Below are 25,444 nucleotides of genomic sequence, written 5' to 3'. Positions count from 1 at the left end.
GCAGGCATGCCTCCTGTTGCGACCAATGCCCCTGGGCCGTGTGATGGCGGAAAACTGCTACCCAACCGAGGAGACTCGCATCTGTGGTGATCACCATCCATTGATCTGGGGGGGGGGAAGGGTTTCCTCTGAAGAAGAGAGAAGTCGCGCGTCCACCACTGCAGTGACCGTTTGACCTGAGAGGACAACCTGCACTGATGATCGAGCGTGAATGGACTCGTCCCAGGATGTAAAGAGGGCGTGCTGCAGGGGACGAAGATGAAATTGGGCAAGCAGAATTGCTTCCACTGCCGCCACCATCCCCCCAAACTGAATGGTGTGAGGGCCTGGTTGTTGAAGCCTCCGAACTCCCTGCCGGAGCGCTCGAGCCTTGTCCTGAGGGAGAGCTACCAACCATCGGGAGGTGTCGAAAATCATCCCTAGGAACGAAATCCTCTGAGCTGAGACAAGGGATGACTTCTTCCCGTTGACCAACCATCCTAGGCGGGATAGGGTATCCAGCGTGATGTGGACATTTTCCTTGCATGCCTGAAAAGACGGACCTTTCACCAAGAGGTCGTCTAAGTACGGCAAGACCACTATGCCCCGAGTGTGTAGAATGACCATGACGACCGACATTACCTTCGTGAACACTCTGGGGGCGGTGGCCAACCCGAAAGGCAGAGCTACAAATTGGAAATGCCGACCATCGATTGCGAAATGTAGGAACCTTTGATGCGAAGGAAAAATAGGGACGTGCAGGTAAGCATCCTGGACGTCGATCGAGGCCAAGTATTCTCCCTGCTCCATGGCCGATATAACTGAATGGAGGGATTCCATTCGAAAGTGTCTGATTCAAATGAACCTGTTCAGGAGCTTTAGGTCCATAACCGGCCTTATTGTCCTGTCCTTCTTGGGGACCGCGAACAGGTTGGAATAAAAACCCTGAGTTTTCTCGCACTCTGGTACTGGTACAATGACCCCGTTGCGCTGAAGTACCACGATGGCCCCTAGCAATGCCTCTGCCCGGGATTCCACTTTGGGAAGCCGGGAAAGAAAAAATGGTCTTGGAGGGTATCTGACAATTTCTATTTTGTACCCGGACGACACTAATTCCGCCACCCATGCGTCGCGTGCTACCGCGGCCCAGACGTGGCAGAACCAGAGTAGATTGCCGCTCACTCTTCCTTCTTCGGGTTTCAGATGCCCCGAGTCATTTAGCTGAGGGTCTCTAGGACCTAGCTCCCCTTGACCTGGGCATGCAGCCTCGCATCCTGCCCAGCGGGTTGGCTCTATACATGACCTGACGATCCTTGCCTTGGTTGTAGCGAGCTGGGGCGGAAGAACTGGCCGCTGCCATCCACCCCGGGCTGCAAAATGCTCGAAAGCGTGCCTGAGGCTGACGCAATGGCAGTTTAATCTTCTGCTGTGGGAGAAAACTGCTTTTTCCCCCTGTAGCATCTGAGATGAGTTTGTCTAATTTTTCCCCATATAGGCGGCTACCCTGATAAGGCAGGGAAGTCAAGGATTTCTTGGAATTCGAATCAGCCCGCCACAGCCTTAACCACAGGGTTCTCCTAATGGCGATTGCATTCGTCGCCGCTAGTGCTGCGCAATTAGCTGCATCTAAGGATGCATTGATTAAATAGTCACCCGCCATCGCAATCTGACCTGCTATCTCAGACACCTCCATCGGCAGGTCTCTATCCTGCAGGACCTTATTTAAAAGATTCTGACCATGACATCATGGCCTTGGCTACCCATGTTGCTGCGAATGAGGGAGAGAGTGCTGATCCTGATGCTTGATATACCGAGCGGGCCAAGCTCTCTATGAGGCAATCTGTGGGGTCTTTAATAGACGAAACACTAGGCACCGATAAAGTTTGAGGCCAAGCGGGACACTGGGGGATCCACAACCGGAGATTCCGCCCATCTCTTACAGAGCTCTGGTGCAAACGGATATCTCATTTCTAGCGTTTTCTAGCCCGAAAAACGCTCGTCTGGACGTTCCCTGTGACGCTGCACTATGTCCTCAAACTCTGGGTGAGCGCTAAACACTCTATGCGGTCGCTTGGCCTTCTTAAAAGACACCTTATGACCTGAGGTTAGGGAGACGTCCTCCTCAATACCCAAGTCTGATTGACAGCTTCAATGAGACTGTCCACCGTTACCCGACACCCCGGGGTATCCAGGTCCTGGGATTCCTCTGCGTCATAATCTGAACTCTGCTCGCTACTGGAAAATGGTGACGGTGAACGAGAAGCCACACTCACGGATGCCAAAGCACCGGAGGGGCCCGGAGACGCAGTGTGGGTTCTCTTCCTATGCGTCTGCCTTGACAGAGTGCGGCCCCTGCAGGCCGGAGACTCTTGTGACGTGGATGAACCCTCCCAGACAGGTGAGCCGTCGTCTCTGCCCCTATCCGGGGCCTGAAGGGTCTCGATCGCCTTCGTAAGCGAAGCCATGGACCGCAAGAGTGATAACGCCCATTCCGGGGGATCCAGACCCTTGGGCTCCGTCGCAGGGGAGGGCTCCTGGGTGCGTTCGGAGTCACAGGCCTCACATAACTTAATAGTCTACGCTTGTGGGAACATAACCCCACAGGAAACGCATGCGGCATAAAAGGAACGTGTGTGTTTTTCCTTTCCCGGACATATTGCTGCATAGACACAATCAATGAGAGTTCAGGGGAAAGGAGGAGGATAACCCCTTTTCGCACGTAGCGTGGCCCAAGGGACTGGGTCGCACTTACCCTGCTCCTGTGTCCCCCCGCGCTCCTGCCTCTGCCTCTGATGCGCTCCTTCACTTCTGGGTAGGCGGCGAGGTGCTCTCCTGGTCGCGGCCTACCCTATACTGAAGCCGGGGCCTCATTTTGTCTGGCGCCCACCCTAGCCACGGGGGGCAGAGTCGGCTATGACGTCACGCCGGGGGGGCGGAACTTCCACCCGCGGCCTAGGCCGAAGCCGCGGGCTAAATTACTCACCGCCCGCCCGCTCGTGCACTGGCGGCCCCGCTATCCTGGCGATCCCGCCGGCACCTCCATGAACCGCTCTCCTCACCCACGCGCTGGCGGTCTTCCACATCCGCGGCCCTGATGAGCCACATGCAGGTAGTAGGGAGGGAGGAAAGGAGGCGAGAAGGAGAGGAAAAAAGGGGGGGGGGGGAGGGGAATGGAAACTGCCGGATTGCAGTCTTAGTCCCATAACCGGTCAGCTTTTGGCCGCACCGCTGACCTGGAGCCTCTCCCAAAACGCTGCCCAGGGCCCTCCCCAGCCATCCATACCTGCAACTCCAGCCACTAGGTAGAGCAAATGGGGTAATTCATTTGGAGGGTGCAGGCACTCTAGCTCCGTCCGCCTTGCAGGGGCAAGGAGAGGGACCGTCCGCCGCCATGCAGCACCCCCGTCTTGCGTTGGTGGAGCAGCAGGGGCCGCACAGACTAGTCTTGTGCCCCTGTGCAAGCCCATGGTTTCAATACCTAGGGGTGGACAGGGCTAAGTCTGGCATAATGTCCCATGTCGCGGGAAAGGATACGTGGAGGGACACTTGCACGTGCTCGCCCGTTGATAGTTTGGGGAAATCGGATCCTTTCAATAGGATGCGTTGCCCCTGTCTTATCTTCATAAAATAAAAAAGAAAAAATAGAAGTCTGGGGAAAAGTCCCAGATATGTGCCTCGGTGCGGGAAAGGATACGCGGAGACGATACTCAACGTTGATGGTTTGGGGAGATCGGACCCTTTCAATAGGATCCGTCGCCCCTGTCTCATCTTCATAGCAACATAAAGAAAAAAAAATAGCCTGGAGAGATACAAACTGTGTGTGCCTCCATAGGACACTAAGCAAAAAACTGGTTTCCGCCCGCAATCAGGGCGAGGGTGTATGCGGCGGCGGCGGAGGAGCCAACTCTTTTTTTGTATACTTAGTGTCAGCCTCCAGACAGCAGTAGCATACACCCACAGTACCTGTGTCCCCCAATGAGACGAAGGAGAAAAATTCTGAGCTATAAAAGAGGACATGAAAGTAGAGATACAGATGATAGGCACTCTTTTTTAAAAATTAATCCCAAATGTGCCAATATAACAACAATATACTATGCTCCTATCACCAATAATAGGAAACCAGATCCCAAAATATAGCCAAGATCAACAACAAAGCAGTCAATAATAAAATCACTATTTATTTATTCATATGTAAAAAGGTATTTCATAATTGATGTTACAAAAAAAAGAGTACAAGAAAAAGAAGAACAACAAAACTCCCATTACTCAGAATATTGCTGCATGGTGAAGGACCATATGACTACAAATCATGGAATATAGCACAAAAAGGTATGAATAATTTGTGAGCAGTTATATTCTGATTTGCCAAGTATTCAATAGTGGCCACAAAAGCCAAAACAGGTTACACAAAAGGCATCAGGGACAACTACCGCTCTGGTAAATGCAACCGCTATGTACTGACAACCACAGTTGGATAACTATTAAGGTACTGTCACACTTAGCGATGTACCAGCGATCCCGACCAGCGATATGACGCGGTCAGGATCGCTGGTGCATCACTAAGTGGTCGCTAGTGAGCTGCCACACAGGCAAATCTCACCAGCGACATAGCAGTGGTCGGGGGTCGCTACTTACCTGTCAGACGAGGCGATGAAGACGTCCTCCCGCCCGCGTCCACGCGTCGTCACAGCAGGAAGCCCCAGCAGGAAGCTGACGACGAGAAACAGTCCAGGACGTTCTCGCGCGATCAGCGATAACCAGCGGGGGAGCGGTCGGAGGTAAGTATCACACACAGCGATATCGCTAACAATATCGCTACAACGTCTCAAAAACCAGTGACATCGCTTAGTGTGACAGGCCCTTAAGACTAGCCCACAATTAAGGGCTAGCTATCTATCAGGACTGTTGCATCTACTCGGCCATACAAAACCAACCTAATGACACTAATCCATGCTTAAAGCCACAGGGGCCTTTACCTGGATCCTAGCAGCGTATTGTGCAGGTGAAGTGGGGTTCCGTCCTCCTGCCCCTCCTGCCTAGTCTAATAGTTATCCAACTGTGGTGGTCAGGACATAGAGGTTGCATTTACCAGAGCGGTAGTTGGGCCTGATGCCTTATGTGTAACCTGTTTTGGCTTTTGCGGCCACTATTGAATACTTGGCAAATCAGAATATATCTGCTCACAAATTATTCATACCTTTTTGTGCTATATTCCATGATTTGTAGTCATATGGTCCTTCACCATGCAGCAATATTCTGAGTAATGGGAGTTTTGCTGTTCTTTTTCTTGTACTTTTTTTTGTAACATCAATTATTATATACCTTTTTACATATGAATAAATAAAATTGATTTTATTATTGAATGCCATGTTATTGATCTTGGCTATATTTTGGCATTTGGGATCTAGTTTCCTCTTTTTTAAAAGAGCAGCAGAAGTGTCCTTAGAGTATACCTATCGTGGGTGTCTTCGGGAAAAAAGATTGTACTAGAAATCCAAAACATGGTTAGCCTACCCAATTTGCATTTGGTAAAGGGAAAACAGCAAGAAGACCCAGCAATGAATCAATGAATCTTATGGAACCTTGACAGAGACACCGGGGAAGTACGGTGAGAGAATCAGAAGAATACAAGGAAAAGACAGTGTCCATTTATTAAAAAAAAAAAAAAAAACAACATGAGTGTTCATCATCAAATTCATGATCTAATGATGTACACAACAGAGAGCCATTGTCAGTAATAGAGCCAGGTGTATCCAGATAGAGAACGCTAAATGAGGACTTGTGTGTGCACGAACAAACACGCTGCTGGTTGGGTTTAGGATCACGCCCAGATCACGACAATCTACTTAAGACAAAACCAAAGATTTTGCTGGCCATGACAGACAGTGTGACGAAGTGAACTGTGCAGGGCAATCATTAGCTGCATGTGGTATGACCCAGGCAGTAGTCAGTCTCCTTCTTTGGTAAAATGTGACTCTTCGGAACTTGTCTGATTGCCGGTGATAGTTCCGATTATCTGTGCTAGTTATCGAACCGTTGATGTAGAAAGGCTGAAATCTACAGATCTGAATTCTGCTGTCAGCCATTAGATAATGTACCCAAGGTCAATGTGATATTCGGCATGTTGTCTACAGCAGAAAGGAGAAGGATTTCTTCCCTCTTTAGCTTCAGGGAAGGAATTTAGATATCACACGTTATCAAAATATTGTAAAGATGAAAAATCACAACTTTTTCATGTTCCAGGATACATTCTGTTTCCACTGGTGAACAAAACCGGATAAGAGTCCTATAGCAACTATCAAACTGATGATCATATTCCCCATTAGTTACGATAATCCGGGTCCATTATGCGAGCACTAGCTACTAACAAGGCCAGAATAATAATTGCACTATTCCACCTTCATAAAAACTTTATTGGATTCGGTTCCTTTCTAATTTTGGGCAACTGTTTAATCAATTTGGACTCTTTGTAAAGAACTCTTTAGATGAAGGGCCTACTGAATTGTATCTATGAATAGTTAATAAATGGTCATTTGCATTAAAAAAAAAAAAAAAAATGTTTCAAAAGGATTTATGTTCCAGTTGCAATGGAAAGAACAATACAGGACACATGTGTCAATGGAATATTAGCATCCCTTTACTCATGGAGCACGAGGGACTGCTGTGAAACCCATGCTGAAAGAACAAGGAAATCTATTGTATACCAACCGCAATCTGTGCAGCCTTTAAATAAAAGTGCGAGAGCGGGTTCTAATGTCACGGTTCTTTGTTCTGCACATAACACAAGCCAAGTCTTTCCAGCTCTATTGTTAACAACTTTAATCTATAAATTGCTCAGCCAGTCTTTATATGGTCCAGAATTAAATCATATATTTTCATTTACTGAAAAACTACCTCAGATGTGGTGAGGCAGACAGTAAAGTGCAACCAAATCCAACAACTGTTTTGTTTTTGTTTTTTAGAATCAGAGAATGTTAGAGTTGGAAGGGACCTCCAGGGTCATCTGGTCCAACCCCCTGCTCAAAGCAGGATTCACTAAGGCTACTTTCACATTTCCGGATTTTAAATCCGGCGGGCTGCAGCGAAAAGTTGTCAAACCTGATCCGGTAGGAGCCGCAGCCCGCCGGATCATCTGTTTCTGCCGAATACGGTGCAGGAGAGGGAGAGGGAAAGAGAGTCTTCGTGCATGCGCTCTGCAAAAAAGCGGTCCGGCGCTGTCAAAAAACGTTGCATGGAACGTTTTTTTGCAGACGCCGGACAGGCATTTTTTGCCGTTTCCGGCTAAAGCCGGACACGCCGCATGGCCATCAGGCGCAATGCGGCGATAATGTAAGTCTATGGGAAAAAAGCCGGATCCAGTGGCAGCAGGCGCCAGATCTGGTTTTTCCATTTTTCGCCGCATCGCGCCTGATGCTTCAAAACGGAAATGTGAAAGTAGCCTAAACCATCTCAGACAAACCATCCAGCCTCTGTTTGAAGACTCCATTGAAGTAGAACTCACCACCTCTCGTTGCAGCCTGTTCCACTCATTGGTTACCCTCACGGTCAAAAAGATTTTTCTAATATCTAATCTGTATCTTCTCCCTTTCAGTTTCATTCCATTGTTTCCATGTGCAAATGAGAATAAGAAATCGAATACAACACTCTGCTCTTTCCGCCGGCTCCACAGACATGAAAGAAGCGGCAGTGGCCAACTGGAGAAAAGCTGCGCCATTCGATATTGACTGCAGTGAGGAGAAAGCGGAGATAAGGACACCCATTCTTAAGGTAGTGTCACACTTAGTGATGCACCAGCGATCCCGACAACAATATGGATCGCTGGTGCATCGCTAAGTGGTCGTTAGTGAGCTGCCACACAAGCAGATCTCACCAGCGACATAGCAGCGGTCGGGGGTCGCTACTTACCTGTCAGACGAGGCGATCCTGACGTCCTCCCGCCCGCGTCCACGCGTCGCTCGTCGGCGCCAGCAGGAAGCCGCCGCCGAGAAACGGCCCAGGACGTTCTCGCGCGATCAGCGATAACCAGCGGGGGAGCCGGTCGGAGGTAAGTATCACACATAGCAATATCGCTAGCAATATCGCTGCTGCGTCACAAAACCAGTGACGTTACAGCAATATTGCTAGCGATATCGCTTAGTGTGACGGGGCCTTTAGGGTCTCAGCAGTGGGGCCTTTATTGATTAGACATTTATCAGCTATCGTAGAATAGGTAAGAAATGACTTAAGGAACATTAGAATGCCGATGAAGTAAATGAAGGAAAATCCAATGACCAATTAAAGCCAGCCCAAACCTGCAGAGTGACCAGTCAACAGTCTAATGTGTATGAGATGTCTGGACACTCCCCTGATGTTAGAAAAAAGAACGGCCAGGTATGTCATTTCCACAACCCGGATACTTTTGTGCTCACAGAAGGTAAGCCATGGTTCGTAATATCTGGCAGCGGCTCACTCCCCTCTCTACAATGAGAACACATGCGTTCTTAGCCAAACTGCAAGCATGCTGAGGAAGGGAGGCACAAGCGGAACAGTTGCTATCTGATCTAAGTGACATATTAAAACGCATCAAAGCCCCATCATTCTAGAGATTAACGAATGTTCCAGGTCACAGGCCTCCAAGGATGACACCGTAAGAACGGGGTAAAGATAACTACATGTCAACCTTTACCTTTAACTCTATTGAATTCCTCATTCCTAAATTTTCAGGCTTGATTAACTTCGTGTTTGAAATTTCTAAATGTCAGTTTTTGCAATAAATTTAGCAGAATGTTTTAGGAAAATGCAAATTTAACACCACAATCTTCATTCTTTCAAGGTATATTTTTAGAGATCATCCTCAAAGTGTTCGCAGAGGTATCTTACCTTGTAAACTTGTCCATAAGTTCCATTTCCTACAAGTTCTACCAGTTCAAATATTCCTGCAGGATCCTAAAGAAAACAGAAAAAGAAGTTGAATAAAGCATTTTAAATACACAGGCGCTAAGAATAGAAGCTTAGTGTCTAAACAACCCCAGGCGTACTGTACATTGTAACAGGCCACATTTACTCAGACACACTGCTCTAAACTCTGTGGTCGAATCATGGGCCCCACGTCATCCCATAGAACTAAATTATGGCACACAAAGTACATTAGTTAGGCCAATATTTTGCTACTACTTAAAAGCTACAATAAATTTGCAACCATTATATTTAATGTTCACTTGAGGTCTGCACGACAGTGGAAGACCATTTTATTACTTTAATAAATGCATTGGAAAAATAAAAAGTATAATTTTGTCGGCAAATTTTTCATACATGAAAATCACTGGTGGCAAAAACTGATAAAGTGACCAGAACCTGATAAACATAGGTCTGTTTTTTTCAAGTATGACATCTGAATGAGGCTTTAAAGTCCACTGCACCGAATGATAAATTCAGCGGATGCAGAATATAATTTTATTTTCTACCTGTAGCTGGGCTTCCAGTAATCCTGCCAAACACAATTCAAATACTTGAGCATTACCCCCTACACCTGCATGGGGAACAACATTTTTTGGAGGCAACAGGTACTCTTTAAGCCATATTTAATGTACATGCAATGCTAGTCAATACTCACAGATTTGCCATGAGGCAGGACAGTCAAGAGGTCCGGGGTCAGTACCAAGATAGTTCTTAATATACAAAGGGAAAAAGACAAAAGAGTAGAAAAGTCGCAGTCCAAGGTCAGAGTATCAGGAAGGTAGCGGATCATGACAAAGGGGTAAGTAGGTCAGACAGATGGTCAAAGGTAAATCCAAGGTGGGCAACAGAGATCAGAATACAACTCAGAGAACAAAGCAAACACACTCACCACTTGAGCAAACCTACAATTGGCATTTGTCTGACCATTATCAGAGTGCTAAACAGCCCGGTAATCACCTGGAGGAGATCCCATAGACCCAGCCAGATAGGACAGTTGAGGTGTCATTCACAATACTCACATCTCTGTCTCAGATTGGGCGGTTGAGAGATCACTCACAATCCTGACCGCGCAGCAAGCCCTTGATCCCATAGGGCGGCAGAGCTGTCATTTACAGCGTCCATAGGACACAGTGAGTGGTGGATTCGTGATAGTACAGAAATAAGGCGAACAAAACAGAGAGACAGATTTAAAAGAACCACCAGATGTCTACTTAAGATAGGCTTGTCCGTATAACAAATTCATTGGGCCTCGTGAATGGGTTAAAACTAGTTCTTCAAAATTTCTTGTGCAGTATAGAATAAATGAACTGAACCTTGTGTGCCAAGAACCACAGGCCCAATTTTTATCTGAGGTAGTCTGGATGTCTGGGATATCCCTAAGAATTGAATGAAGGAGTATTCCAATCTAAGCAGTCATTACCTAACCGCTAAACAGTGGTGTGGGCATGGAGGTGGGGGACAGTGATGCCAGCGTTGATTGGGCTCCAGGGTCATGTGTCACAACAACAGCATGGGAGCCCCTGGGAGCGTGAACACTGACAACGCGGGAACGGTACCGGCACGGGAGGAAAGTAAAAGATTTTTTATTTTATTGGGGCCAAGCGTGGGGTATGAGAAGATTTTACCACAGGGAGACGTGCTACCAAGAACCACAGTATATGCTGATACACATATCAGAATACAAGCAAGAGAAACAGACCGGCACAGTCTAATAATTGAAGATTTGTGCCATACACCCCAAAAAAAGCATAAATAGGGAACAAAGGTGGAAAAAGGACATAAAACAGCCACTAGCAACTGTAAAATAACACAAACAACCTGAATTATGATTTTTTTTTTTATTTAAATACCAACTATAAATCTAGAGGAAGCTGCAAGAAGAATGGACAGGCCACTACTCTTAGCAGATTAATGGCTTTCGAAGCCTGAAGTGGTTAGAACTAGTGAAAATAGATAGAACATAAGCATATCAATATCAAAACTACTTCCCTTGCATATGTTCACTTTTTTTTAAGAAAATTTTTCATGTCGATTCCAGGGCGGAATCAATTTGAAAAAGACGTTTTGTGCACATACCCCAAGTGACACAATCTCTTCAGATTATCGTATTTACTATATGGTACATACGGTAATTCAGTGTTTCATTATTCCTATCGAGCCCTGGTAGAGAAAAATTGCACTTCAAGTGATCACCTAAAAAAAAAACTAAGCAAATGCAGTCCAAGAGTGAAATAACAGATATGAAAGTCTTAGACAAACCTTAAAGGAGACCAGAACTAAACATTTTTTGGAGGATCAGACACTTGGAATATGCTTTTTTTAAGCTTAAATAGCTTAATCTACAAAATTTAAAGACAAAAAAAAACAATAAAAATTCTCGCAATGTGTGAAATAACTGTCTATAACTGCTCCGCATGGCAATTTTTTTTTAAATACATCAATAGTTTTAAAAGACCAAAGCTTGCATTGTCAACTACACATTTATACAGGGTGAGATAAATGACATGAATAAAGCTCTGCTTTACAGGTTTCTTTGCAGGGGATGTTCGTGCCTTGGGTGAACTGTGCAAATTACAAGTAGAATTTCTACACCAGAAAATTTTAAATAAAGTCATATGTTTTTATATTGCCTATAACTAGGTAGATCATGGCTAATTATTAGGGTACCGTTACACTAAGCGACACACCAGCGATCCCGACAACGATACGACCAGGTAAGGATCGCTGGTGCGTCGCTAAATGGTTGCTAGCAAGCTGTCAAATAGGCAGATCTACTCAACGACGCAGCAACGATACGGCGATCCGTATAATGACCTCGGTGGTCGTTGATACCTTGTCACACAGCAGCTATTCTGACGATTCCCGCCTGCGTCCCTGAGTTCTGCGTCGCCAACGAGGTCGGCGTCAAACACAGCGATCAGAAAATGGGACATTCGAGCACGATCAGCGATATCCAGCGGGGGGGGGGGGGGCGGTCGCCGCTATGTGTCACACGTAGCAAGACCGCTGGCGAGGTCGCTGTTGCATCACAAAATCGGTGACGTTACAGCGATCTCGCTAACGATCTCGTTATGTGAGACGGAGCCTTTAGGACTACGATGAATTCCTTTTATTATATCTTCAATGAACAAGCCAACCTATTTCTAAGCTGCCAGGAAAATAAAGACTCCATGGGGGGGCGCGATAGCATCTTCCATGTTTACCGTATTTTCTGAATCAGTATACATTTTTCATTCTTTAATAATCCCATTAGTTATCTGATATTTCACACAACCCCAGCTTGTGGCCCACAAGGAGCAATTCATTAGGCAGTGATCATTTCAGCCAGAGCCTTTCCCCAGCGCCTACTAATGCTGAAGTCATTGATCTTCATATGGCAAAATCATCGAGTGTTGGCCACTCTATTGCACAAATTATTTATCAAGGTTCCTCATTCAACCTTTTTTTTTTTTTTCAGACACCAAGAATGTTTTCTTTGATAAAACTGTCACTTTCCATAGATAATGTAGAGCGAATATCAAACTCCAAGTTTAATAATAATAATAAATTTTATTTCTATAGCGCCGACATATCCCGCAGCACTTTACATTTCAGAGGGAACTTGTACAGACAATAGACATTACAGCATAACGATAATCACATAGATCATAACAGATAACAAAAGGAATGAGGGCCCTGCTCGCAAGCGTACAATCTATGAGGAAAAAGGTAGACATAAAAGGTGGGTGGTAACAATTGCCCTGATTGTATGGACCAGCCATAATGTTAAGTGTGTAACAGTACAGACACAGAGGGCTGATAGATGCATAGAGCATGCGGGAACATGTTGCGGGGAACCTGGTTATGGTCAAACTTTTGACTATGCCACACAGGGATAGATTAGGTTAATGTGTTGAGGCGATAGGCCAGTCTGAATAAATGCGTTTTCAGGGCACGCTTAAAATTGTGGGGATTGGGGACTAATCGTATTGACCTGGGAAGTGCATTCCAAAGAATTGGCGCAGCACGTGTATAATCTTGGAGACGGGAGTGGGAGGTTCTGATAATTGTGGATGCTAACCTCAGGTCATCAGCAGAATGGAGGGCGCGGGTAGAGTGGTATACTGAAACAAGGGAGGAGATGTAGGGTGGTGCTGAGCCATGGAGAGCTTTTTGGGTGAGGGTAATAAGTTTGTACTGGATTTTGGAGTGGATGGGTAGCCAGTGTAATGACTTGTACAAGGTAGAGGCGTCGGTGTATCGATTGGCGAGGAATATGAGCATGGCTGCAGCATTCAAGACAGATTGGAGGGGGGGAGAGTTTGGTAAGAGGGAGAACGATTAGAAGAGAGTTACAATAGTCGAGATGAGAATGAATAAGAGAAACAGTAAGAGTTTTTGCGTAGTCAAAAGTAAGAAAAGGTCGAATTCTAGGAATGTTTTTGAGGTGCAGATAACAAGAGTGAGCCAGTGATCGGATGTGGGGGGCAAAGGAAACCTCAGAGTCAAGTATGACCCCAAGACAGCGGGCATGTTGCTGGGGAGTAATAGTGGAACCACACACAGAAATGGCAATGTCGGCTATAGGTACATTAGTAGCGGGAGGAAACAAAAAGGAGTTCAGTCTTTGACAGGTTCAGTTTCAGATATAGTGAGGACATGATGTTAGACACAGCGTTTAGACAATCGCTGGTGTTTTCTAGAAAGACAGGCGTGGTGTCAGGAGAAGAAGCATATAATTGGGTGTCATCAGCATAGAGATGGTACTGGAAACCAAATCTACTGATTGTTTGACCAATAGAGGCAGTGTAGAAAGAAGAGGAGGGGGCCCAGGACTGATCCTTGAGGAACCCCAACAGTAAGGGGAAGATGAGAGGAGGAGCCAGCAAAAGATACAGTAAAGGAGCGGTCAGAGAGATAGGAGGAGAACCAGGAGAGAATGGTGTCCTTGAGGCCAATGGAACGGAGCATAGTGAGGAGGAGCTGATGATCCACAGTGTCGAATGCTGCAGAGAGATCCAAGAGAATTAGCATGGAGTAATGACAATTTGATTTAGCTGTTAGTAGATCATTAGAGACTTTAGTGAGGGCAGTTTCAGTAGAGTGTAAAGAGCGGAAACCGGATTGGAGAGGGTCGAGAAGAGAGTTATCAAAGAGATAGCGGATAAGACGGGAGTGGACCAGGCGTTCCAGAAATTTAGAGATGAAGGGAAGATTAGTGAAAGGTCTATCGTTAGCGGCCCAGTTTTGGTCGAGGGATGGTTTTTTAAGTAGTGGATGTATGATGGCATGCTTAAATGAGGAGGGAAAGATACCAGAAGAGAGAGAGAGGTTAAATATTTTAGTTAGGTGAGGGGTGAACGCAGGGGAAAGGGACTGGAGTAGATGTGACGGAAATGGGTCACTAGTGCAAGTGGTTGGGAGAGAAGATGCAAGGAGCCTGCTTACTTCTTCTTCTGTGACTGGTTCAAAATCAGAGAGTGAGCTAGATGCAGTGGGGGAGGCAGGACAGTGCATGGTATGAGGTGATTGGGAGATAATTTCCTGTCGGATCTGGTCAATTTTTTCTTTGACGTAATTGGCCAGATCGTAGCTCCGTGGTTGGGGCCTGTACTCTTGGGTTGAGTAGAGAATGAAAAGTGTCAAAGAGACATTTAGTTATTGGACAGTGAGGTAATGAGGGTGTTGAAATAGGTTTGTTTTGAGAGGTGAAGGGCAGTGTTGTATGTTCGAAGCATAAACTTATAATGGATGAAATCTTCGTGTAGATTGGATTTTCTCCACAGACGTTCGGCGCACCTGGAGCACCGCTGCAGGAAGCGTGTTTGCAGGGTGCGCCAGGGTTGTCGCCGTCTGTGTTGTGGTGTTCTATGTATAGGAGGTGCAAATTCATCCAGGGCACTTTGAAGTGTTTCATTGTAATGCTTCAATGCAGAATCACAACATGAGAGGGAGGAGATAGGGGCCAATGAAGACTGCAAGTTCTTCATAAGTTTCTGGGTGTTAATGGCCTGTATGTTTCTATAAGTATGGACAGTGGGGGTGACCCGAGTGGCCTGGCAGTTTTTGATAGAGAATGAAAGAAGGTTGTGGTCAGAGAGTGGGAGAGGGGAGTTTGCAAAATCATCCACTGCACAAAGCCGAGAGAAGACCAAGTCGAGGGAGTTTCCGTCTTCACACATTGTAGAATTAGTAAGCTGCGTAAGGCCAAATGAGGAGGTTAGAGATAAAAGGTGAGTAGCAGATGGGGAGAGGGGAAGAGCAATGGGGACGTTGAAATCGCCCATGATGAGAGTAGGGATGTCACAGGACAGAAATGTGGAAGCCAAGTGGCAAAATGATCCAGGAACTGATGGGAGGGGTCGGAAGGACGATATACCACCGTCACTCGCATGGAGAAGGGGGTGTAAAGTCTGACGGCATGGACCTCAAAAGAAGGGAAGACAAGTGAGGGTACATGAGGCATAACCTGAAAGGGACATTTTGGTGATCGGAGCATACCAACGCCTCCACCTGCTCATATTGTCTGATCTTGGGGATATGAGAGAAGTGTAGTCCACCATATGAAAGAGCAGCAGCAGCAGTAGTGTCTGACTGCTGGATCCAGGTTTCAGTAACAGCCAGAAGGTTAAGAGAATTAGAAAGGAAGAAGTCATGAATGAAGGAGTTTGTTACACACTGAGCGAGAATTCCAAAGTGCACAATTAAGAGAGACAGATGGCATGCAGGGAATATAAATAAGATTAGAGGGGTTTCTGAGTGTAGCAGTTGCGGGGTTTGACTTTCTATAACATGGGGGACCAGGGTTGGGAGCAATGTCTCCTGCAACTAGGAGAAGGAGGATAGAAAGAGTGAGCAGATGGTAAAGTGATTTGTGAGAGCGTCTCTGATGTTGAATGGTGGGACTGGATGGATCTGTGCAATTTAGAAATATGAAAAGAGCGTGAGTGCTATACATAGGAGAGGAAAGGAGTGAGGGGCCGATATGGATGGAGTGTAGAGAGTTAATTCCAGGGCGGTGGATGTGTGTGAATGCAGCGGCCAGGATATAAATTAATTACACAAATGCATATGGTATATATTTGTTGTAATACAAATGTATAGGGAGTACATGTATATACAGTAAATGTCTTACCCGTCTCCTGCCCTGTCTAACTGCCATGTTATAACTGCCTCATACTTCGAATAAATGTGCATAAATGCCCTCCCCAAGCTATGTCTGAATATATAGGAGGCTAAGGCTTAGATCTCCTTTTTTTTTTTTTTGCGCTCTCTCTTCTCGTTAATCAATCAAACCAAATTGAGAAAGCAGGACCCAGTAAATGTTGTTGTCAGATAATCAAATGTCCAGCACTACATGGGTCATAAAGCACTTTGAAAAGTTTCATGACCTCACAACATAAGGGGACAAGCAGAGTAAGTTGAAATAGCTATATACCAGATATAAGCTTGCATACTTGAAAACACATGTAGCATTCAGGATTAACTGCTTGCTGACATTGAATGGAGTGGAGACACACATGAGTTGATTCAGAGCAGAGATTGAGAAACACATGTTTGTGTTAATGGTTACCGTATATATGATTGAGCAAAATAAACATATAGGACATCATCAAAATCCAGTTAAGATGTCAAGTTCCATTCCATGGATTCACCAATCGATGCAAAATCAAAACCATATACCGTATTTTTCGGACTATAAGACGCACCGGACCATAAGACGCACCCCAATTTTCAGAAGGAAAATAGGGGAAAAAAAAATAATGTGTCAAATTGGGGTCCGTCTTACAGTCCGAATTCAGCTTACCTGGGAAGGGATCCGGCACAGGTGGAGTAGTCACAGGGGTCACTCAGTGGTCCAGGCTCGTGCGGTGGCGGCTCTGTGCTGGGGCAGGTTGGTTGTGCTGGGGCAGCTGTGCTGGGGTAGGGGCAGCTGGGGGCAGCTGTGCTGGGGTAGGTGCAGCTGGGGGTAGGGGCAGCTGTGCTGGGGCAGCTGTGCTGGGGCAGGTGGGCTCTGCTCCGCCGGCATTTCTTCGCAGCCCGGAGGCCTCCGCACATCCCTTGCTGGCCGCCGCCATGTTGCGGTGGCCTCCGGGAGCATGGACACCGGGAAGATGGCCGCCGGTCCGGGGACGGCGCATGCGCGGCTTAAGATCTCGTCCCGAGACCTCGGGGGACGAGATTAAAATCTCGGCAACAAGATCTCGTCCCCCGAGATTTTAAGCCGCGCATGCGCCGTCCCCGGACCGGCGGCCATCTTCCCGGCGTCCATGCTCCCGGAGGCCACCGCAACATGGCGGTGGCCAGCAAGGGATGTGCGGGGGCCTCCGGGCCGCGAAGAAATGCCGGCGGAGCCGCCGCCCCTGCACCGGAGCACAGCCCGCTGCCACCACCGCACCGCAGAGCGCCGCCCGCTGCCACCAGCGCACCAGCCAGAAGGTTAGTACCGTGTATTGCGACCATAAGACGCACCCCCCACTTTCCACCAAAATTTTGGGGGAAAAAAGTGCGTCTTATGGTCGGAAAAATACGGTAATTAAGGAAAAAGTGTCAGGAGGGTCCTTTACTGCTTTTCCATCACTAATACAAAGTATATAGAGCACACAAATACTTTATAATGAACCACCAGAATGTTTGTCTCTGCAGTTTGTGAAAAATGAGGCTGAATGAACTCATGGAGATCAACATCCAACACTGCGGAGATACCATCACATGTTTCTCAACGCAGTGATTCTAGAGCAATGCCCCCATCCCTTATGGGAAATATGTAAAAACATGCAAAACACAAGCCGCGGAGACACCATCACATGTTCCTCAACGCAAGCAATAACTAGCCAGGTCTTTCCCCTGGCTAGTCATTGCTTGCGTTGAGAAACATGTGATGGTGTCTCCGCGGCTTGTGTTTTGCATGTCTCTACAGTTTAACTTTTTTTTTTTTTTTAATATATATATATATATATATATATATATATATATATATATATATATATATATATATATATATATATATATATATATATATATACACACACACACATACACACTAGCTGAAGAGCCCGGTGCTGCCCGGGCATAGTAACTAACTGTGGTTAGTTATAGCAAGTTATAATTATCCTCCGTCCCATAGGCCCGTACCCATATACCCATCACACATCCTCCATCCCATAGTCCCATGCCCATATACCCATCACACATCCTCCATCCCATAGTCCCATGCCCATATACCCATCAAAAAAATTCGCCATCCCATAGTCGAGTACCCATATACCAATCACATATCCTTCATCTCATAGTTCCATGCCCATATACCCATCATACATATCCGCCATCCCATAGTCCCGTGCCCATATACTCGTCATACATATACTCCATCCCAAAGTCCAGTGCCCATATACCCATCATACATCCTCCAATCCATAGTCCAGTGCTCATATACCCATCACACATCCTCCATCCCATAGTCAAGCATTATGAAATCATAAAGAGCAGCGGGGCTTGCAACCTATGATGACATCAGCGTCGCCATAGCAAGCATTATGACATCATGAGGGGAGGGGCTTGATACACACACACTTTTTCCCCATTATGTAGATGGGGCATAATTGTTTGGTGAATTGGAACGCGCGGGGTTAAAATTTCGCCTCACAACATAGCCTAGGATACTCTCGGAGTCCAGACGTGTGACTGTGCCAAATATTGTGGCTGTAGCTGCGACGGTGCGGATGCTAATCCCGGACATACACACATACATATATACATACATACATACACATACACACACCCACATTGAGCTTTTTTTCATGAATAGGAGTAGGTGTCCGCCATCTTTCGCGCGTGCGCTAAGCATTCTTAGCTCGCGCACGCGCAGTATGCTTTGCCCAGCTGCGGGCAAAGGCGAAAAGCCTTACTGCACATGACCCGGTTAACTAGGCCCCGGAACACAGCAAAATACTTCCAGGGCTTAGTTAACTGACGCATGCGCAGTCAGGCTTTTCGGCTTTGCCCGCAGTTGGGCAAAGCATACTGCGCATGCCAAGAATGCTTAGCGCATGCGCGAAAGATGGCAGACACCTACTCCTATTCATGAAAAAACTGCGGACGGCGGCCAAGGATCGAAAACACCGCCCATCGGACCGGACCAACCTCATTTAAATAGCCCGCCAAAAGTATGGGACAGATTCCCTTTAAGTTTTCTTCAAATGTGACATGGTGTCTACAATTTATTTCATATAAAATTGAGATCCAGAAGTCAGTTGGCACTCTTTTCCTTCCAAGCCCTGCCGTGCACCAAAACAGTAGTTTTCCCCCACATATGGGGTATCTGTGCACTCAAGAGAAATTGCACAACAAATTGTACGATCCGTTTCTCCTGTTACCCTTGTGAAAATGAAAAATTTAGGCGGAAACCAACATTTTTGCGGGAAAAGGTAAAAAAATAAATAAGTGTTTTTCTCTTCTACATTTCTTTAATTTCTGTGAAGCACCTTGAAGGGTTAATAAACTTACTGAATGTGGTTTGCATTTAAAATGGTGTCACTTTGGATATATTCTGTCATTTAGGCCTCTCAAAGTCACTTCAAATGTGATGTGGTCACTAAAAAAAATTGGTTTTGTAAATTTTGTTGGAAAACTGAGAAATTGCTGATCAACTTTTAACCTTTCTAACGTCGCAAGAAAAAAAAATATGCAGTTGTAAACTAGACATGAGGTGAATTATATTAACTATTTTGTGTGACGTAACTCTCTGGTTTAAGGGCCTACAAATTAAAAGTTTGAAAATTGCAAAACGTTCAAAGTTTTTGCCAAAATTCTGATATTTTCACAAATAAAGGCAAAAACTATCAGCCTAAATTTATCACTACCAAGTACAATGTGTCAAGATAAAACTCTCTCAGAAAAACTGAGATATTACCTCATAAAGTGACCACATAAATTCTGGTTAGAATTATACAATTTGGCCTGGTCAGGAAGGTGAAAACGCTAGTGCATAGTCCCGGCCAGAGCCTGACTGGTGGGCGCAACCTCGCTACATACACTTATATGTACTGTATGGCGCGAGGCCGAGCCCACTAGTAGGGTTCTCAACGGGAGTATGCGTAACGCATACATCTGCGCTATTCCGGGCTCAGAAACCAGCAAATCCTTGAAGCGCACCGTGCGTTTGCTGGCGGAAGTCATAAGTCTGTAGACTTCTCGATTTTGACCGGACAACCCCTTTAAAGGCCAATCATACATCCATTAATACCTTCAGGTTAGACATATCCTTCATATATTTTTTGCTTGTAAATGGCAATTTTTGCAATAGTGAGCCAAGTTTCCCATGACAGTATGCAGTGTAAGCATGATAACTTAGGCTGCTTTCACACATCCGGCTTTGTGTCTCCGGCGCCGTGCGGCGAAAAGCCGTAGGGGCGGATCCGGGATGTGCCGGAGACACCGGATGCCTGTGTGTCCGGATACGGTGGCGCCCACATATAAAAGAGCAGCGCGAGACTCATAGTCTCCGTGCATGCGCTCTGAGAAAAACCGGTCCGGCGCTGTCAAAAAACGTTACAGTGAACTTTTTTGCAGACGCCGGACGGCTACTTTTTGCCGTATCCGGCAAAAACCGGATGCGCCGCATACCCATCCGGCACGGTGCGGCGACAATACAACTCTATGGGTCAAAACCGGATCCGGTTGTTCCAAATTTCGCCTCATCGTGCCGGATTCCAAAAGCCGGATGTGTGAAAGCAGCCTTAGGCTACTTTCACACATCAGGTTTTCGGCGTCAGGCACGATCCGGCGTCGTGCCGGAGCGCCGGATCCGGCAAATGTTTCGTAAAACCGGATGTGACGGATCCGTTTTTCTGCCGGATCCGTCTTGCTCTTGACAGACAAAACCGGATCCGTCTCATCCGGTTCATCCGGTTTTCGATCCGTTTTTCGACGGATTACGCCGGATCCGGTTTTTAAAATCGTCCCTTGTGGCCTTCCGAACGGGATTGGCTACTGAAAAACTATATATAGCGTGTTCCTACAGCCCTTCTTTGACAGGTTGTAGAGGAGAAAGTGCAGGTTGGAGAGAATAGCAAGTTACTGGCGAAGATGGATGTTGTGATTGGAAATATTTTGAAGAACTTGGTGGATTTTACAGCGGAGGCGAATCGTTTGAGGGTGATTGTTCTGGAGAAGGAGAGAGCGAGACAGCAGCGCATCAGGCATCGTAGACGACGTTTGTGGATCCACCCCATCACAGCCAAGAGAATGACGCGTGGGGTCTATTCTACACTCTGCATGGACCTTAGACGAAACCCGGATAAATTTTTTGGATATGTTCGGATGAAAATGGAGAATTTTGATTACTTGGTGGAGCGCATTGCACACCTCATAAGATCGGACACCTATTGCCGCTTCTCTGTTTCACCCGCAGAGCGTCTGATGGTGACTTTAAGGTAAGCCACATTTATTGGATATGCTCGCATCAGAGCACACTTTCACTGCAATCTTGTTGGTGGTAGTTTGTATCTCCAAGTGTTATAGCTGAGTTTTGGTATGTAATGCTGTGATTTTAAACTAGTTGATTGTTTTTTAATTCTCCACAGATTTCTTGCAACTGGAGAATCCCTTTCATCACTGCATTTCCAGTACAGACTCGGGATTTCCACCATATCTGGAATAGTGAAGTACACATGCCGTGCACTGTGGGACTCCTTAGCTGAAGAGTTTTTACCAGAGCCCACAACAGAGAGGTGGATTGAAATTTCAAAAAAGTTTCAACAGATATGTCAGTTTCCGAACTGCTTGGGCGCTGTGGACGGGAAACATATCCGCATTGTAAAGCCAGCCGGATCGGAATATTTCAATTACAAGAAATATTTTTCAATTGTCCTCATGGCCATCGCTGACGCGGAATACAAATTTATTGCTGCTAATATTGGGGCCTATGGCTGCTCCAATGACTCAAGTTTTCAAACTGTCTGCCATGGGGCGTAAACTGTATGGAAACACCTTCCAGTTCCCACCCCCTAGACCGCTGCCGCAAACATCTGGTCCACCTATGCCATTTGTCTGTGTAGGGGATGAAGCCTTCCAGCTGTCAGAACACCTTTTGAAACCGTACTCTAGCAGAGGATTGTCAAGAACAAAACGCATTTTTAATTACCGCCTCACAAGAGCAAGAAGAATGGTTGAATGTACCTTTGGTATTCTGACAGCCAAATGGCGGGTCCTATTGACTGCGATCAACCTCAAGACAGAAACTGTGGACGAGGTGATCAAAGCTTGCGTGGTACTCCACAATTTTGTTATCTGCAAGGAACCCATTTCCATTGAGGACACCTCTGAAGAAACCACCTTGCAAGATTACCATGACATTACCACTAGAAGTTCTGTGACGGTTTCAGTAATGAGGGACAATTTTGCACTATACTTTATGTCACCTCAAGGCAGAGTACACTGGCAGGATGACAGAGTGTGAAAGATTTGTGCCCTTAACCAAACTTGTGTACCTTCTGTACCAACAGTATATACCTTTGCCAACCAAAGTTGGCTATCTTGTCATGGTCTTACTATTTTTACCTTTAGGCCACAGGTGTGTACCTGGTTGTGTTTTATGCAAAGTATTTCACCTTTTAACAAAAGTTGTGTACATTGTTAGGAAATCACCAACAATAAACACAACTTTTTAGGTGAAATACTTTGCTTCAAACACAACCAGGAACACAACTGTGGCAAAAAGCTAAAATTTACCCACAGTTATATACCTGGTTTTGAATACCGTTTTACCTTTGAAATACCCTGTATTTAACCTTTTTTTTAAACATAGTTCGCCGCAGAAAGAAATGGCAGACAACCATTGTGAAACGATAATTTAACTTTTATTTAAAATATTTTTTTTTTTGTAAAATGTTTTTAAAGTGCAAAAAACTTTTTTAATAAAGGTTTTAAACCCAATGGGCATTTTTATTAAAAAACACACATTACAAATCTGTGTAGTGTGGGGTGGAAATACTGCTGGAGGGGCTGCGGGACACTTCGACACTGGGAGTGTGGAGAGAGGACTGGGATCGTGGTGGGGAAGGAACAGTTAGAGGTGAAGGTGTGGAAAAAGCTACAGAATGTGTGGACATGTGTGAGGCAGAAGAGGTGGTGGGCGGTGGAGTGGAGGGTTGGGCAGGGACTGTAGGAGCAGATGATGTTGATGGCAAGTTGTATGGGGAAGGAGTTTGGTACGGGGAAGGAGTTTGGTACGGGGCAGGTTGCTGGAAGTGGGGAGGTGGCTGGTGCTGGGGAGGTGGCTGGTGCTGGGGAGGTGGCTGGTGCTGGGGAGGTGGCTGGTGCTGGGGAGGTGGCTGGTGCTGGGGAGGTGGCTGGTATGTAATAGGAGGGGGAGGATGGAAAGTGGCTGGAGGGGGTGCAGGTGGAGGAACTACTGGGGTGGGAGGAGGAGGTTGGGAGGTAACGTGCTGGAGAGCACTTTGGCATGAATGCATTACATGCATCTGCTGGGTAGGAGAGAGCGTTTCCATGCGCTCCACAACAGACCTGAAAAAGGTGTGGTTTGGCGAAGATCTTGCTTCTGAATGCATGGTGTGCAGAAGTGTCTTCACCTCCAGAATGCTGGAGTTGATCTGCTGAAAGCCTGTGGAGATTTGCTCTGACAAGACTTTTAGACAGTTCTGGAAAGATGCATTCAGATGCAAGAACTCTGGCGCATAAGTCTTTTCCTGACCCCTCTGCCGCTGCCGCCCAGTACCCGCAGGTGTACTAGAGGTGGCAGGGGCAGAAGGGTGGGGTACAAGGAAAGTGATCTCCTCACCAGCAGCTTCATGTAATGTAGGCGGCCACGATGCTCCTGTGCTGGTGGATGGGACAGATGGGTCGAATGTGTGGGAAGGCTGGGAAGGTGCAGATGTACCGGGGCGGTCGAAGTGTCCCTCGGTGCCGGTCTCCTCAGGGATCGCCTCAGAAGGGTCCAATCGTGCAGGCTCCCGAGTGCTGCTCACCGTGCTGTGGAATAAGGAGAAAAAAAAACAATTAAAATAGTGACATGGCATGGCACTGGCTGAAAAAAAATTGTTACATCTAAACATTTTTTTTTCACATGTGGTGTGTAATATTTACCTTCTGGTGACCATTGTATCCCGGAGGAACGACAGGGTTCGTGCGTACTTGTACTTGCTCCTGCGTCCTCCAGACCCACTCGGGGCCCGCATCTCTTTATTGAACTCCTTCTTGAAACGATCCCTCACAGACCGCCACCGCTTCACAATTCTGTCCCCTGAAACGAGAAAGAACAAAGTGGTTAGTATACAACATCAGTGTTTCCCAAACTCCAGTCCTCATGGTCCCCAGGGGTCATGTTTTCAGGATTTCCATAGTAAATAGAAATCCTGAACACATGATCCGTGGGGACCACGAGGACTGGAGTTCGGGAAACACTGGTTTACATCAAGCAACCGGTACTGTATATACTTACGCTCTTTAATCTGGGCCCGAGCATCGAGGTCCTCCCAGCGGTCCACAAGGAGCGAACAGATTTCCTCCCAGAGTCGTCGGGTAACGATCAGGTCAGCATGGCGGCGGTCAGCCATATTCCATAGCGGCTCCCTTTCTCTGACGAGATCGATGAGGTGGTCCACATCAATTCCTCCATCCTCACCGTCTGAGTCGGGAGCACGCTGTGATGGCTGTTAAAGTAAAAGAGAAAAATAGCAAAATTAGTCACCACACTTAAGACATGAAATAAAAAGTGTACCAAAATTTCACTTAAATATTATACTTACACGCTGGTGACCGCCGCGTTGCTGTCGCCGATGACCCTGGGAGGCACTGCGAGGACCTCTTGGCCAAGCACCAGATTGGGAAGACTAGAGAAGAAAAGAAAAAAATGTATGTGTTTGGATGTAGGCATTTGTTTGCTGTGTGTGGTCTGCAGAACATTGTTTTCTGTGTGTTGTGTGTAGTGTGATGTTGTGTTTCTGCGTTTGATGCAAAAAACTTACCAATTGTGAGCCCACTCCAGGTGTCTGTCCACCCCTTCCTTCTTTTTCTGGGAGCTCCTCTTCAGCTTGGGATTCCTGTTTTGAAATAAAAGGCAATGAATAGACATATATTACAGAGATGATGGATTTTGGAAATAAAAACTTACCGTCAAACGCTGACGATGCGAGGGAGGGCTCCCAGAAGATGATGTGCTGTCTTCCTGCTGGCCAGACTCCATGCCTGTGGGTGGTGCTGCCAGTGCTGCCACTGCTGCATCTCTTGGGCGGCTGTTGAATAAAGAGAAACAAAGGGCCAATGAATATCTTGATATTCCATGGCCCTAGTTTGGAGGAATGGGGAATTTGATAATTACCGTCTCTCATCTGCTGCTGGACTCCCCACCCGTTGTTCAGCATGCTGCTCCATTTGGGGTGGTGGTGGTGCTGATGGTGCTGCTGCAGTTGTCTCCTGCCTTCTCCTGCGCCTGGTTGCTGTCTTGGGTGGCATGTTGGGTGTGGCTGAGGGTCCCACTGTCATGCTTTTATATATGTGTCTTGTGGGCAGAGCTACTGAGCATGCTCAG

General features: G+C 46.5%; 1 protein-coding gene across 12 annotated transcripts in view; it reads right to left on the bottom strand.

Annotated features, from left to right (window-relative positions):
- Positions 1-25,444, bottom strand: part of TNIK (TRAF2 and NCK interacting kinase) — a 398,627-nt gene that overhangs the window by 311,916 nt on the left and 61,267 nt on the right. For all 12 annotated transcript variants that reach the window (XM_073578856.1, XM_073578860.1, XM_073578854.1 and 9 more), the window contains exon 2: positions 8,839-8,904. In XM_073578856.1, the coding sequence (XP_073434957.1) occupies positions 8,839-8,904 (66 nt within the window). The remainder of the gene's footprint in view (positions 1-8,838; positions 8,905-25,444) is intronic.

Source organism: Dendrobates tinctorius, unplaced genomic scaffold, assembly GCF_039654945.1.
Source record: "Dendrobates tinctorius isolate UK_male_01 unplaced genomic scaffold, ASM3965494v1 ptg000060l, whole genome shotgun sequence".
NCBI classification, from domain to species: domain Eukaryota; kingdom Metazoa; phylum Chordata; class Amphibia; order Anura; family Dendrobatidae; genus Dendrobates; species Dendrobates tinctorius.
This window is presented reverse-complemented; position numbering and strand designations above follow the sequence as displayed.